At 47.8% G+C, this 17,041-nt stretch overlaps 1 protein-coding gene across 1 annotated transcript; it reads right to left on the bottom strand.

The window, feature by feature from the left end:
- Positions 1-2,570: 2,570 nt before the first annotated feature.
- Positions 2,571-15,901, bottom strand: LOC125629571 (E3 ubiquitin-protein ligase TRIM7). Its single transcript, XM_048834931.2, has 7 exons — positions 15,425-15,901; positions 13,006-13,101; positions 11,050-11,280; positions 9,488-9,510; positions 6,972-7,087; positions 5,366-5,398; positions 2,571-3,391 (listed from the first exon to the last, which is right to left on the bottom strand). The coding sequence occupies exons 1-7, from the start codon at positions 15,839-15,841 to the stop codon at positions 2,856-2,858; spliced, it is 1,452 nt and encodes a 483-aa protein (XP_048690888.2). The 5' UTR covers positions 15,842-15,901; the 3' UTR covers positions 2,571-2,855.
- Positions 15,902-17,041: the final 1,140 nt, after the last annotated feature.

A 17,041-nucleotide genomic window follows, 5' to 3' on the forward strand; every position in this document is an offset into this window, starting at 1 on the left:
CACTGTCAGTAAGAGCCACTGTCCCTTGCCAAGGAAGTGGAAGTTCCTATGGCTCTTTGGGTTATAATCCGTGAGTTAGACTCTAATAAAATCCAACTGGGAGACATTCGGACTATTATCAGAAGAGATTTAGGGCAAGAAAGCGACGAATAGGCCCTTACTAAAGAAATCATTTTTGACAGTAAAAATCTTCTCAGTTATTGTCCTGTCTATTATCTCCTTTTTAAGGGAAAGTTCATCAAGAATCTTTTGTCAAGGTCACTCTAGTGCTAGTTGGGGGGAACCTCAGATTTCCTTGACTCCTGTCAGTGTGGTTGTTAGCCAGCGTTTAGTACACAGACTACATTGCTAAAGGACCCTCTCCAGATCAGGGTGAAGATCAAGTCAATCATGCTGTCAGAAGTCTTTGATATACTGACTATGGTGAATTGTAACTTACAGTGCTACACTTGAGTGGCTTTGTCCTTTTCTTTCCAGGAGGATCCCATGGGTAGTGCTTTGCAATTTTCTGTCTGCCCTGAGGACGTTTTCATGCAGGCTGCCACAAGCTTCTATTCTCAAGTTAAGGAGAAAGGTCTCTGAGCTGCTTTTCCAAATTTTAAAACAAGACATTCAATTGTGCACTTTGTGTTGGGAGGTTTCATTTTGAGGATAAAGCAAATATGATAAGTAAACATCATAGTGCGTGGCAAGAGTTCATGGGCATAATAATTTAATCCAACCTTATCACTGCTAATCTGAAGGCTAAAGTCCAGCCCAGCCCTATTCTTGGAGAAGGGTGACTCTATAATTTATGGGAAATTACAAAACAGCTTTAGGAAGTCCTGTATTGCGATTGGCCATTAGACATCATGTTGTGACATACATTGCAACCTCACGCAGTATCTTTGGTGACCACTGTATTACATTGATGAAAGGTTTATGTATGATTGTGTCTTCCTCCCTGGGGGAGGGTACCACAAGTCCTCCAGGAACTCGAAAGGGTGTGTGGGTGGGAGAGGGATTAAGGGGAGTCACTGAATACTGTAAACAGCCCCCAGAGGTACCAGCTGCTTCAGGTCTCCGCTCCTGTGATACGGCCACACGGCCTCCCCTTTCACACACACCCCACACCCTGCGCAGCCAGCAGAAAGGGGTGTCAAAGCTTTAACTGAATGAGGGAGGTAGAGAGTGTTCAACAACTCAACCTTCTTCAGAATACGCTGCGTCAGGGCCCTCATGGCCACCCATGTTTTAACACAAGTGTAGTAGCCTGGGGCAGGCACAGATTGGCAGAGGAAGTGTCTTCCCAGTGCGGGGCTAAGGTGGGCCTTAGCCCCCCTCGCCACGGGGCCCCGCCCCATCCTCCTCCTCTCCCCCCGAGGACACACCCCCAGTCAGGCCTGAAGCTGGCCATGGTAAGAGCCCAGGGGGGCCATTTCAGATTTTGGTAGGGGGGCAACTTTACTGTGATTCCAGGAGCTACTTAGGCACCTGAAAACTACAGAGGTTTTTTTGCAGATTATTACTTAGAAATTAGCTGACAGGACACCGTATCTAATTCCTATTAGGGCTGTCGATTAACTGCCGTTAATGCCTGCGATTAATGCACAGCACAATTAACGCGTTACATTTTTGAGTGCACATTCATCACAGACCCTCTGGGCAGGAAGGAGTACTGACGCCGGGCCCAGAGTCGGAAGGGGCCCCGGCCAGCCCGATCCCCTGGCCGGCTAAGCTGCCTCCACCCCTGCCCGGCCTCGTCCCCAAAGCCCCGCCCCTTCTCTGCCCCAGCCCCGCCTCTTCCCCAAAGCCACGCCCCTGCTCTGCCCCAGCCCCGCCTCTTCCCCAAAGCCCCGCCCCTGCTCTGCCCCCACCCCGCCTCTTCCCACCCCTGCTCCTCCCCAGCCCTTCCCCCGCTCCCCTGAGGACTCCAGCAGCAGTCGGGTCTGCACTCACCGGCGGTGTGAAGTAGAGCGACCCGGCCCCAGCCAGCTGTGCACCGCCGGCGAGTGCTGGGGGGTGGTTCCCCCTTGCCCCCCAGTCCCGAGTCCAGAGCGGGCTGGGGCCAGGTCACTCCAGTTCCCGCTGCCCCGTGAGTGCAGGGTCAGGCCTGCCCTGCAATCACCAGGCGGCAGGAAGTGGAGTGACATATGGAGTGACAAATGGAGTGACAAATATCCCTCTCGGGTCCATTTACTGCGGGACTTTAATAAGGCGAACAGGAGAACACAAGCAGTTTGCCCACACGGGGACAATTCATTATTCTAGAAAATATATTAACACATTAAAACTAACGCAATGGTAAACATGACTTCGGTGCTTTTGAAAATCCCACCTGCAGTTACTTAGCAGCACGAGTTCCACTGGAAATCAACGAGTCTGACGTCGCTTCGGTTCCTTTGAAAATTCCAGCCTTCGCACCCCGTACACACGCTAACAGTTGTATTTAAATATATATCAGCGGGTTGTGGCCAAATAACGATCAGCTAACAGGATTTGAAACACCCCCATTTCCCCCCACCCCGACTCTTCAGCCAGGCATCCCCCCCTGCTTTCCCCCCCCCCCGCCTCCCCCCCAGTTGAGGGGTCTCTCCCTGGCCCTCGGCTGGGTCCCTCCCACAGGGGTCCCTCCCACAGGGGGCCCCCACACCGAGTTGGCCTCCTAGGAGCATACAGCCCCAGCCTAGAGCGCCTCACACAGACCTCCACAGCCATAGAGCTACGGGGAGAGCGTCACCCCCCTTCAGCCCTGTCTGTGCGGGGGGAGGACTGGCGGAGTCCTCCAGGTCATAGAGATCAGGAGGGTGGGGGCTAGAGGAGCCTGTTTCACGGGGCCAGACAGGGCACCTCGGGGACACAGTGTGAGCCGCAAACTAAGCGCATGGTCCCAGGAGAGAGGAAAAGGAAATGAAAAGCAACGGACCAGAGAAGAGCGGGCGGATTCTCTCCCCGGCGAAAGAGGCCGGCGGGAAAGTGACGATCGGGTCCCCGTTGCCAGCATCGAAAAACGCCACCCGCCCCTCTTCATAGTCCAGATAAACCCGGATCCTGCGGGGTCCCCGGCTCGGGGAGAAGGGGGTGAGATCATCAGGGGACGTGAGAGCCCAGTACCGATCCTCACTGCACAGCACAGCCCAGATCCCCCGCTCAGGGTTAAAATCGATATCTCCCTTCCTGCTCACAGACTCTCTGACCACCCCCACAATACAGACTTCGCCTTCCTTTAGCTCTATCTCCCAGTAATGTCGGCCCGAGGTGAATCCCTCACAGCCCAGCACACAGAGCTCAGTGTCAAATCTCCCAGGGTTGTTGGGCAGATCCTGCCACGTGTCTCCCCTTCTCACACTTTTCCGATCAGCAGACACGATGAGTTGGGGATGGGCCGTGTCTGGATCCAGAGTCACGTTCACTGCAGAGAGAGAATCAGAGGGTGAGGGGCAGAGCTCAGCCCTGGGGCAGGGTCTGATCGTGTCAGTGACAGAACCTGCCCCAGGTGGGGGGTGAATCAGAGAAGCTCCCCCCTCCAGAATTTACCCAGCTCTGCAAAGGGAGCAGCGCTGAGATCTCAGCCATGTGCAGGGGGGATTCACACCCCTGACAGAGCCAGTTCAGTGACAGAGTGAAAGGATCAGCTCAGCTCAGCCAGGCTCCCAGACCCAGAGTCTGATTCTCAGTTATTCCATCCGTGTGCTTGGGGGAAAGACAAGGGGGGTTAGAGGGAGGTGGTTTTAAGACACGTTTGTCCTTCCTTTAGTCTCCCTGGCCCCTAGTTACAGGGGCCTCAGCGTTGCAAAGCAGAGTGCAGCCATAGTGTGATGCATCCTGTCTATGCCCCCACCAGAGCCGACCCTTGGGTAGGGTGAATCGGGCTGACCACTCTGGGCCCCACGCTTTAGGGGGCGCTGCAAGCAGGTGCAGTCAGTCGCAGAAGAAACGAATCTGTCACTTCAGCCCCGGACCCCACACCCCCCTAGGGATGGCCCTGGCCCCCAGCATGGCCCCCCAACCCAGCCCCCCAACCCACTCCTACAATAACGGCTGGGAGCAGACTTGCTGTAGAGCCCTTATGACAACTTCACACGGACGGGGGTGGCTCCCTTGCACAGAAGCTATTTTCTGGGGACTGTTTCCATGCATATTAAGGCCTCTTTGCTCTGACAGAGCCGCATAAAAGGGCCTGACAATCTTTCCCCATCTGCACCCACCTCTCCCCACGGATGTGATTAGAGATCCTGGCATCATAGGAGGCTCCCAGCAGATTACAGGGAATCCAAAGTCCTCCTGTATAAAACTGCTTTTTTAGAGACATCACTGGCCCCCCATGACTCTGTGTAGCTGCGGTGTGGTTGAGGACACCGCACACTTACTGAATGGCTGCTTGTCTTATGCTGGTCTACCAGGGGGACTTTCCAAACTCCACACTGATGGCCCCAAGGCTATACAATGGCTAATACAGTAATGCCAACTTCAAGAGATCAAATCTCATGAGATTGGCCCAAAAATTGTGACTTTTTAAAAAAGGACTATATTGTGATTTTTAGGTCAGTCTCTTGAGTTTGAACTCCCCTGGCCCCTCCCCAGGGCGTGCACATGTGACAATCAGTGTTGCCCACTCTCCCACATGTACAGGATAAGGTGATTTTGGCTCCTGCTGAAGGAGCTCTCACCCCCACATCTGCCCATCTCCTGACCAGCAATTAATCCTGTCCCTCAGGCCCCCGTCAGTTCTGTCCCCACCCAAACCCCCTCAATTCAGTCCCCCAAGCCCCATCATCACTGCCCCATCATCACCGCCCCATCAGTTCAGCACCCCTACCCCACTGCCCTTATTTCACCCTCCCAGCACTCACCCTATCTGCTCAGAACCCACCATCGATACAGACCGCCCAGCCCCCTGCTCACTTCAGGCCCCCTACAGCTCCCAGGCCATAATAAAGCCCACCCAGCCTCACCTCTGCTCCTTCTAGGGTTCTTCATCCTCCCTACGCCTGGGGGCTACCGTGAGGTCTCCTCACCCACTTCCCAGGCTGGCAGGGAAGGAGCCGCACCGGGGTGGCTGACAGCGGGAGCCCCAGCCACACCCAGGGCAGCTGACAGGATTTCGAAGTAAAATTAAACCTCGTGTTTAGAACTCTCAAATGTCGGGATATTTTTTCAGCCACAGCTCTAGCGCGAGATCATGAGTGAGTCTTAATTCTAAATTATCATAGAGAAAAGAATCGACTTTTCTGTTTTTAGGAAAGATCTGGGCAGCCACCAGTAATAACGGTGTTCAGCTCCTGTCAAATGCAAACTTGAAACAAAACCTGAACGACAGTGCTGCCAATGAGCCACCATGATTCATATGAAAGTTTTCACTCCCCCTTTGGTTCCAGAAATTTACCTTTGTCCAACCGCTGTCTAGACGACAGAGAGTCTAGAGGAAGAAAAGGGTGAAAAAGATTGAATGTCATATTCACACTGTCCATTCTCTAACACAAAAGCCAAATGAAAAGAAAACAAACTTTATGAAGTTTTAGTTAAGGAGGTTAAGTGCAATTCAGACCAATACAAACCATTACACACTCACTGAAAAATAACCACAAACATGAAAACAAAGCACGTGACCTAAGGTTACATGACATACCCAGAGATGTTTTACACAGCAATTAAACACCTGTGGCTGGCCCATGACAGCTGACTTGGGCTCAGGCAATGGGGCTGTTTAATTGCAGAGTGGATGCTCGGGCCTGGGCAGAAGTCTGGGCTGTGGGACCCTGTGACGGGAGAGGGTCACAGAGTCTAGGCTCCAGCCCGAGCCCGAACCTTGTGAGCCTGAGTCATCGGACACGGGCGAGCCACAGGTGTTTAATTGCTGTGCAGACAAACCCTCTGAAACCAACACATAATTCACAGACAGACCAATACACAGAAACCTTTTCCCTGATTAGCATTCAATCAACTTTAAATCTGCCCCTGTATCATTATTACTTGATAAAATTGGCTCTTCCTTCCTGACAGACCTTGTGGTCTCATTCTCTCCAGCTCTGGAGGATAAAAGGTGGAGAATCTCTAAATCAGGGGTGGGCAACGTACGGCCCGTGGCCCAGATCTGGCATGTTGCTAAATTTCATCGGCCTGCAGCACCAACGCCCCCCTCCCACCGTAGGGTTGGAGCCGCGAGTGCAGACTGGCCCCGACATGGGGTGGAAGCCCCAAGCCTCTGCGCAGAGCCACGGGACTAGGCGTGCAGAGGGTGCTGCAGCACCCCCAGGTTTTGCGTGGGGGTTCCATGCCCAGGGTACCGGATGGCTGCCAGACCCCCACCTGGGGCTCTGCTCCCACCCCCAGCTGTGGTCCCAGCCTCAGCCGGTCCGCATCCCGCCTCCCCCGCGAGGTCACAGCCCAGTCTTGGCATCAGCTCTGGGCTGAGGGGGCACAGACATGGGTAAGGGTGTACACCACGTAAAAAGTTTGGGACCACTGGCTTTCAGCACCCCCATTGTTCCATCGCTACTGCTTCCGCACCCACCGTGCGGCTAGAGCCGCGAGCACCGGCTTGGCCTGCTGCAGGGGGGACGTCCCAAGCCTCTCTGTCCCCCCGCAGGGGAGTGGCCTTGGATTGATTTTTTTCTGTGGGTCAACGGCCCATGATAGAAAAAAGGTTCCCCAGCCCTGGTCTAAAGCAAGAGAGGGACTGTGAGGACACAGGAGGCCTTGCAGACAAAAATTCCAAACAAACATACTTCAGAAACAGTTAATTCAGCAGGAAGCTCAAGTGAAGGTTAACGTTCATAGCTGCTAAGAAAGGAAAACCCGCAGGGAGTCCGAATGTAGGACCCTAACCCAGTGTGTCTGTGCCGTATTGAGAGCTGAGTAGGGAATTCATAGGTTCCAAATGATTAGTTGACTATCTCCATCCACAGTTATTTTCCCTCAGACATTTCCCCAGCTCTGTCAATTATCAGTGTAATATATGTGAGAAAATTCCCCAGGTGACTGTTTATTACCTTTGAATTTCTTCATTATGGTCTCCAGAGACGCAGTTCTTTGAGAAGATTCCCAGCTTCTCCATTTCAGGTCCGAAGAAAAGGCCACTGGGTTCTGAAACTTCTCCCTCTCACATCTGAAGAACAACCCAGTGTTACTCCTTGTGGAGTCCGTTCATATTTGTGTTTTACTAAAATGTATTTTATTCTAGTGAATGGTTGTAGCTCAGCCGACCGTGGAGGATTAAATTCTCTATGGCCTCAGGAATAGGTCCAATACCAGCTTTGACACTACAAGCTTCCCCTTCATTTTGGTGAGACCGACATTGGAAAACTGCATCCAGGTCTGGTGTCCCCATTTTAAAATGGACGTTGAAAAAGTGGAGACGGTGCAGAGAAGACCCACAAAAATGATTTGAGGGCTGGTAAAAAGGTCTTGCCCTGAGAGCACCCTGGCACTTGAGTGTGGGGTACAAATACCGTCATCGGGAGAACAGACTTGGTACAAAAGGGCTCCTCAGTTTAGCCAACAAAGGCATAACAAGGACCAATTGCTGGAAGATGAAACCAGAGAAATTCAAATGGGAAATAAAGCAGACATTTTTAAGAGTGTGGGTGGATTAACCTTGGAAGAAACTGCCAAGGGAAGTGGTGGATTCTCCATCTCTTGACAGGGGCGCCAGAACAGGGGGCCATGGCCCCATCACTTTTACAAGTGGGAGAGCTCTGCTTTCTCCCTTTTTACCTGCCTTAAAGGCAAGTGATGGGGGCAGGGGGTGAAGAGGAGCGAGCAGGGGGCAGGGCTTTGGGGGAAGAGGTACATCAGGGGTGGGGCCATGGTTTGGGCACCGGTGGCCCCCCCCTCCCCACTTCTAGGGAGCTTCAGGCGTTACTGTCTGTTGATGTCTTCAAATCTAGACTGAATGGCTTTGTGGAAGGTGCTTTAATCAACACACGTTGGGATTTAGTCAAATACAAGTTACTGGGCTGAACACAGGAATAACTGAGGGAAATTTAAGCACCTGTGATAAATAGGCACCGGCTCTGTGGGTGCTCCAGGGCTAGAGCACCCACGAATAAATAAACAGTGGGTGCTCAGCACCCACTGGCATCCCCACAGATCAGCTCTTCCCCCTGCCTCCCAGCGCCTCCTGGCCGCTGCTGAACAGCTGATCCCCAGGGGATCGGAGGCGCTGGGGGTACAGGGGGTGCAGCAAGTTCAGGAAGAGGCGGGACAGGGCCTTGGGGGAAGGGGTGGAGTGGGGGCAGGGTCTGGGGCCAAGCAGAGGTCGAACACCCCCAGGGGAATGAGAAAAATCGAAGCCTGTGCTGTGATATACAGGAGGTCAAACGTGATGATCTTACGGTCCTTTCTGGCCTTCAACTCTATGCATCTATGAAACTCAGTAATACCATGTGGCAATGGGTTCCACAGGTTAATAATGAATTGTGTTTTAAAAAAAAGTATTTCCTTTTCTCAGCTTTACACTAGTTGCCTTTCTGTTACACTGAGCATCCCCTTGGTCTTGTATTGTGAGTGTGGGAAGCAGGATCCCCTGACATATCCTGTACACTATTTAAGGGAGATAATTAGTGACAATCCTTGTGGTGATGTAGACACCTATTGTACCAGCACCTGGAGTGAGATCCACTTATCCATTTCAAAGATAATTTATGTTCTTATTTAGCTCTTTGGATACGTACAATGGTCAGACCACTAGCACAGGGGTTCTCAGCTTACAAAGGCTAGTGTGTGTCCACTCCACACTTGAGGGAGTGGCAAACTACTTAATGACCTTGCACTGCTCAAGGGAGCAGAGGTGGGGTGTTTTTTTCCGCAGTACAGCTGCCTAGCCAGTAATTCCCATTTCGTAGTTGTACATTTGATCTTTCCTTCCAAAGTGCAGCAGTTTGTTTTTATTGAATGTCCCCTGAAATTGATGTTAATCCTTCCTCCCTCCGCCCTTTGTCTCTTGCATCTCTTTAGACCATAAACTCCTTGGGGCAGGGACTGTCTCTTACTACGTGTCTGTGCAGCGCCCCGCATTTTGGGCCCTGATTTTGCCTTGAGCCTCTAGAGACTGCTACTGATAATAGCACATTACAAAGTCTTTAGAGCAGGGAATGTCTTTTCCATCGTATCTGTTGCCACGCCAAGCCCACTGATTGAACTCACGGCCTAATAAGAAACAGCTCATTGAATAGTCAGCAGCTGGCTCTGACTTTCCACCCCTACCAACCTAGGTGGAGTTTGGAGTCTATGACCTCGAAATGAAAAATGCATTCTCCATCCCCAATCCCCCGAGTTCTCCATTCCACCAGCTACACTATAAATAACAACCTTGCTTGTAGGTAAATAACTTCTCAAGCTGGTCTATTCTGGAGTCTAGTTAAAATGACAAGAGCCCCAAGATTAGATTTAACGGAGAGAGATTGGGAACCACCCCCACACTCTGCACTGCTGGGCCACGGTCTCATGTTGAAAATCAAGTCTCTGCCTTGTGAGGTGAAAGGGACAGTGAGAAGGAGCCACCTACTTGCTCAAGGTGCCTTTGATGTCCTAGAGGAGAAAGATAAAAGGAAATTCAGTCCCATATCTCAAACTAAGTATCCCTCCTGCTCTGGAGGGGACTCACTTTGGCTTCACAGTGTGAGGTTCAAAGTGAAATTATTTGTTATTTATTAATGCAAACAAAACCATTAAATGTGTTGCCTTTGCTCTTTTGGCTAAGTGCTCTGACTGCAGGATCCAGGCCGAAGGAAGTTTGTTTGTAGAGGCACACTAGCTCTTTGGGTAATGACATTTGGACAACCAGCAGGCACATGAAATCTCCCTAACACTCAAAGGTTTGGGGAAGATCCCCTCCTGCAGACTCCAGTGGGGCCAGAGGGAGGGACGCCCCCAGGCTGTGCTGCCCCCATGCTGTAAACTTTCTCCCCACTTGCCAACAGATGTTCTGAAGGCCCGGCCTGTGGACTTCTTGAAGGCTGGGTGAGAACAATGAGTGTGGGGTACAGAGTAACACAGGGCCATTCGCTATCCTAAGGCCCAGGATCAATGCAGGAAACCTGAGGAGTGAAGAAAGCTGCCCCCAGCATTTGGCCCTAGATAGCAGCTACAGTTTTCCTCTTTTCTTGATTTTAAGTGTCAAAAAATGCCTCTAAATAGCATTAGAAGGCTTTTGGAATTCTAACAACTACTTACACTTTCAGGGTACCATAAGTAATGAACAGCTTCCCTCACTAACTTCAGTTGTGGCAGAAAAAAAAACAATCACCATAGCCTCAGACCTCATGTATCAATTTTAAGGCCAATATTTTCCCTTTTATGGCATATGTAGGAAGAGTGGCCAAATCAGGCATAAAATGGAAACTCTGCTTCAATCTTAGCTATTTCCATAATTAATGACAGGTTCCATCTTTTGGAGTTAGTGTTTGGAACGCAGGAATTGCTTGACTGGCTCAGACTGTAGGTCCATCTAATCAGTATTCTGTCTCCAAAGGTGGACAGTGCCAGATGCTTCAGAGAAAGGTGTAAGATAATCTGCCTCCCGCATTCTCATCCTTCTCTCTAATAGTTAGTGATTGGATGAAGCAACAAAGCATGGAGGTTTAATATCACTCTGCATATTCTTATTATCCATATAAATATCTGATCACTTTTTGAGTTTTGCTAAATGCTTGGTCTCAACGACATCCAGTGGCAATGAGTTCCACAGTCTAATTACGTGCTGTGTGAAAAAGTGTTCATTGGATCAATTTTGAATTTGTCACCTTCTAATTTTATTGAAGGTCTCTTTGTTCTTGCATTAAGAGACAGGGAGAACAGAGTTTGGAGTTAACCATTTTTGGAGGAGTCTTCACCCACTTGAATTCAAAAGAAGAATTTCTTTTCATTTAGGGCTCAGTCCAACGCTCATACTCAAGAAGTATATTTCCATTTACTTTAATGGGCATTTGATCAAACCCATAAGGAAAAATAATGTATATTTTAGCAATACTATGTGTTCTGACCATTCACTCCTACACTCCAAAAGGAAGAGTTAGGAGACTTTCTTGCCCTGTGAAAGGTTCTGGGGTGTTTCTAACACGGTCTCACCTGCAGGAATTCACTTGCAGTCTGCTGGCACTTCTGCTCCATCTCACTGATCAGGTAATTGAAAGAAGATATTTCCTCAGATAATTTGGCAACATACTCAGCCCTCCTCTTTTCAATTTCCTTATTCAGCTCTTCCAACTGGGCCAGGAGGAGTTGCTCTTGTTCCTCCAGAAACTGGCGCAATCGCTGAAATTCAGACACAATCTTCTGCTTCTCAGTTTCTAGCTGTTTCTGAAATGACGAGATACAAACAGGAAAAGCACAGGTCAAGAACAAGACTACGGAGTGAGTCATGGGACATTTTATAAAGCCATGGGACATTTTATGCACGTTGCAGCACGTCATTGCAACCCCACAGAAATTAACTTCTGACATTTTATGGAGAATATACTCTATGCTCAGTAGACAGAATATTTTCCAATAGATTTTCAAGAGTCTTAACTGGTGTTTAGAGTATGAATTTTTCTTGCATGATTCAGATAATCTGTGATTCCAGAAAACAAGATCCTTCTAACAACAAGAAGCACAGCAGGTGTGGGATTTAGAACTGGACTGGCAAGGATTATTTTCGGAGAGCAAACAGTAGTGCTTCTTAGTTTGGGTTCTAGACTTGAACTGGGGAACGCATGCTGTTCCTAAAATACATTTGGACATAAAGGGCATTTTAAAAAAGGACTAACATTTGAGCGCCATCATTTGCTCTCAAGAGTTCTGAAAACAGATTTGGATACATAAAATTTGGCACACCATAAATCTTGGATTTTAAGCCACACAGGGACCTTGAGCACAAATTGGGCTGCTGGGAAGACCCCTTTTTGCACATGCAAATCTGAGTTTGCAGATTGCTTTGGAATGAGTGCATGTGAACTGGTCAGACGTCCACCAATTCATGCTGTTTCTGGAGCACTCTCTGGCCCCTGGTACCCTAGGAGCAAGGAAATCAGACCAGATTTGGAACCCAGATCTTCTTCATGGCAATGTCTAGCAGCGATATTAATAAGGGTCTGTTCCAAAGCTCACTGAACTGGCCCATAGTCTTTCCAAGGACTTCCTTGTGCTTTGTTTTAGGCCCTAAGTGAGCCTCCTCCTGTGGGGCAGCAGATTCCTAGAGCAGCTGCACTGACTGTCCAGCTGTGGTTATCTCTGTTGAAAGTACAGCTGGCCAAAACATTCTGGGGTGGGGAAATTCGCAAAAATAATTGACATTTCAAAGTGGTTTCCATTTGTCAGTTTTCAAAATGGAACTTTTGATTTGTTTGAAAAATATCTTGAAATAACTTTTGAAAAATTTCACATTTTTGTTTCTCCCTTTTCCTGAAGTGGAACAAAATAATGTTTATTCCCCCCACCCCCCTATTTTTCTTTTTTGTACTTCCTTCCTGTACCTCTTCAAAAGAGCTCCCATTTTTGAAAAAGTGGCAAAAAGAAAAAGGAAAAAACAAAGGTAAAAAACCCCTGTACATTATTTTAGTGCACTCAGTAGAACGAAAGAAATAAAAAACAAAAGAAAGTTTTTTAAAAACAAAATGAAAATTTTAGTTTGAATGGACACAAAAATGTTTGTTTCATTTTGAAATTTCTGGTAAAAAAAATTGAAAAAATGTCTTGCAAGTTGTTTTCCACTAAACCCCATTTATCCGCAGGGAGCTTTTTTTTTGGTTGAAAATTTTCAGCCAGCTTTAGTTGAAAGACTAAAGGAGAAAATACTGTTAATTAAACAAATTACATGGGAATTATCAGTGAAAATATTTGGATTATTAAAACTCTTTCTTTAATGCTGCATTTTCCTGCTGACTCTCAAAGCAGAAGAGTTTTTCTTTACAATGAGAATAAAGAAGGAATCACCTTTCACGGATGAGACTGTGTTACTCACTAGTCCTCTTACGACACTCAAACTAAGCAGTGTGTTGATAATGTCCCTGTGCACATTTGCTTCTGAGTAATAACGGCACCTACCAGCAGTTCCTGGCTTTTATTTTCCCCACTCAATTTAAATGACAAAATCTCGTCTCTCTCTTTCTTCAGAATCTCCAAACGGCTCCGAATTTGGTCCTAACAAAAGAAAAACTGGTTTAGTTTTGGTTGTTTTTGGAGGATTTCCCTCCATTTATTTATATTTGCAAGAATATCAAATACATAAATTAAATGGGAGAGTGCTCTAACCACTGTACAGTCAGTCATTCTCATGCTTGTGGTCTCTCTCTCTCTTTGGTCCAAATGATCAAGGGGTTAATTATTACTAAAACACTCTGATTGAAAGTAGCCCAGAGGATGAAAATGAGTTGTTTGCCTCCTACTGCATGGCTTTGGTTAAAAAGTCTGAGTCTCTCTTGCTCTCTTTTGCTTTGCAGCTGATTTGCTGCCTCTCTCGGTGTAAGCTCAAAAGCTTGTCTCACCAACAGAAGTTGGTCCAAAGATGTTATCTCACCCACCTTGTCTGTCTGCCCCCTGCAAGTCGATTTCCTTACTCTAATCTCACTCTTCCGTCACTGAACCCTGAAAGTGCTCACTCATAGGCCAGCTAAGATGTTACCACAGAAATGGTGTCAGGGAGCAGTCAGTGAAGGGGACAGTGTGGGTATTCCATGAGGGCTAATACATGGATTCTGAAGCAGGAAGAAAGCGAGTACCTGTGGGAACACCTGTTTTCACCCCATTTTCACCTCTGCAGTTTGGAGCCTTGACATTCCCCCCAGCACATAGCTCTCAATCGGTGTCGAGAATGCACAGAGCTGCTTAGAGGGTGTGAAAATCCCAGGTGTACGGTTGCATGGCACATAAGTCTGTTCAGAATAGGCGACTAACCTCCTAAGTCCCTATCATTGTTGCCAATCATTGAGTTGGTAGTGTGTGTTACTTAAATGCAATACATTATTCTACTTTAATCATCCTGCTCTAACATTGGTCACATCTTGACAATTGTCCAGTCAGTGGTGTGTCTCACCCGCAACTCTAATCTGATTTGCACAAAGCTTTGCAGAAGAAGATTTAACAAAACCTCAAAAACAAAAACAAAATTTAACAAAAACAAAATTTGTTCACAGGTGCACAAATACAATAAAATAGATTGTTTATAACTACACAGACTGGAGGAAAAAAAGACTATATATATAGGGACCACTTTCATTGCAAAAGTACTGGATATTTTAAGAAAATCCTGTAAAGCACAAAATATCGACTCTTCCAGCTTCTAAGCCAAAAAAAAAAACAAAAAAACAAAAAAAAAACCAGACAGCTGCTTGCATACAATTATGAAAGAAAAAGAGGACAAAAAAAAAAGATGACCGGAGGTGTGATCAAGACAAATGGATCCACAGAGGAAGACATCTTTTCCCAACGGGGGATCTTCTGGCAAGGAAGAGATATTTCCGAAGGCTGACCAATACAGATGAGGTTGTGTGTCACAGATATGGATATAAAATTCTTGATGGAAATGTGGACAAAGTGATTGATCATTATTTGGGACAAGATGAAATACCTGACCAATGTGTGCCCTATAGGAATATGAGACAATATCCTTGGAGATGTCATGGTCATACATTTGACAGTACAGATGGCAGAGTTGTGGAGCAGAAACATTTAGGCCTCTCTAAAAATTGCCAGTGAAAAATAACAGACTCCAGTGCATCCGATGAAGTGAGCTGTAGCTCATGAAAGCTTATGCTCAAATAAATTGGTTAGTCTCTAAAGTGCTACTAATACTCCTTTTCTAATGTCTCAGCTGCACGTATGAGAGTGACTCTTCCCAAAAATACACAACAAAAAAAAAATTGTGTATGAAAAACAGAAAAAAAAAATCGAATCAGCCACAATGACTTATGTGGTATGACCTTCACTGTGCCCTGGAAGGCTTTGTGTATCAGTTCTGTCAGGTCCCTGAAATCCCTGTAAGTTTGGATCTTCCAGAAGCTATTGGTATTTTTTAAAGAGGTGATAATATTGAAGCTAACTACACTTCTTTCGTATGCCACATTTCAGCTCGGAGACTTACTTTCTCCCTTCGTGTGCCTTTTTTCAGGAAAATCCAGCAATTCCTGTGGCTGCACTGATTCATGACAAGTACACAACACATGCACACAAGAAGTTCTCATTTCTAGCAAAATATGCATCCCAGGTCAGCAGCAGTTCCATTTTAATAGTACTGTGCTAGATGTATAAATTTCAGCCCCTGGGCCAATGCAGAACTGACTTTTCTGAGTCCTTATTGGTGTTAAAAATGGTTTGGGGCCAGAACAGGTTAATAACAGCGTGTTATAAGTCTATTCTCATTGCTAAAGTATTGTTCATAAGGGTGTCTAACCATATCCGCATTTTTTGCCATAATTTTTTTATTAAAATGCCATTCCTGCTTTTACACCATCCTGTGATTTCTTACCTTGTAATCCTCAGCACCTTCCTCTTTGGGAACCGCAGAGTGTTCTCTGTGATCTCGGGACAGGTGGCAACCGGAGCAAATGGGTATTTGATCCTTTTGGCAGATGACTTTTAAATCCTCGTTGTGTTTTTCACACACTGTCCCAACTTCTGGTTCTTTTGTTGGCTCCAGTGTAAACATTCTGGAAGCTTCTACAATATTCCTTAGCTGTCTGTTTGGTTTGAAGTTTCTCTGGGAGAAGGTTTCTCTGCACTCAGGACAGTGGAAGTTTGTACTCAATGCCTCCCAGCGCTGAGTGATGCAGGCCTGGCAGAAATGGTGGCCACAGTCCAGACACACTGGATCTTTAAAATAATCTAGACACACTGAACAAGTCAGTTCACCTAGGAGCTGTTGTGCTGGATTCGCAGCAGCCATGGCTGCTTCTGCAGAGAAGAGACTAATTTAGTTTCGTTTTAGTGTTCTCAGAAATGGGCTGATTCTGAACTTTGCACACCAAACAGGTGTTTTCTATGTGTACATTGTCTCATGTTACTCTTGTGAGTCCGGAAACACCTTGTGGTTTCAGTTGGCAAAGGGAGGCTCTACCACGAAAGACTGTGGAGTGGCTGCACCGGACGCTGTGGATCCCTACAAGGGTGCAGCAGGGCCACCCTGCAGTACAGTTGTTGGAAAACAGCACCCGTCACATCCACACCCAGCTCTACACAGCATTTCTTCCCGCCATCACTGGGTCGCTGTGTTGTGGGACTCCAGAGGTCCCTACAGCCTAGCTCATGGCACAGCTCTCTGCAGCAGGTGGTTCTGGGAAAATGTACAAAGTATTGTGGGCTGCCAGTGGTATTCCAGCCTTTAGAAGGGGAGGATCCTGGAGTCATGCCCCTCCCCGTCAACCCAATAACTGTGGCAGTGACCATCTTTTTTTCTGCTTAATATTTGCCCTCCGTGATGGATACAATAATTTCTAAATACCGTCTTCCGAGCCATGTTCTCACAGGTCAGCAGGGTATATACAGATGGTCTGTGACAGAGGAAGAGGGAAAACAGGTGGCTGGATTAATGGGGGCCGGAGTCACTGCCTGTTTCTCACCAACTGCAGCATGAAAACATTTTGCTATCTTGTTGTAGCGAAGCAAGACTCACTGCCGCGGTGCCTCCTGCTGGTCATCTTGGGAATTAGCTCTTCAGCCTCAGAGCACCCTCTGCTGATCGGTGGCTCGCCTGCCTTAGGCCCCCCGTGTCCCTCCCGGACCCCAGTGCCCCTTTACGTCAGGGTCCTGCCTCAGCAGTACTCCCACACTCTGGGTCTCCCCTCCCCAGAGAGCCCCCAACCCTATATACTCACCTTGCCTCAGTGGCGACTTCAACTCATCATCTAGCCCCTGGGGCAGACTGCAGTCTGTAATGGCCACTCATCACGGGCAAGGGGGTTGGACCAGCTGCCTTTATCCCTCCCTGGGCTGCACCTCTTGTACTTCTTAAGGCCTTAACCAAGGCCTCAGCCTGGGGAGTTGCCAGGCTGGAGCTCCCCAGCTCCTCTTGCCCTTTTCCCCAGCCCAGCTCTGCTTCAGGTACCTTGCTCCCAGGCAGCTAGGCTCTTCCCACTCCAGGGCTATA

The sequence above is a fragment of the Caretta caretta genome, chromosome 14 (genome assembly GCF_965140235.1).
Source record: "Caretta caretta isolate rCarCar2 chromosome 14, rCarCar1.hap1, whole genome shotgun sequence".
NCBI classification, from domain to species: Eukaryota; Metazoa; Chordata; order Testudines; family Cheloniidae; genus Caretta; species Caretta caretta.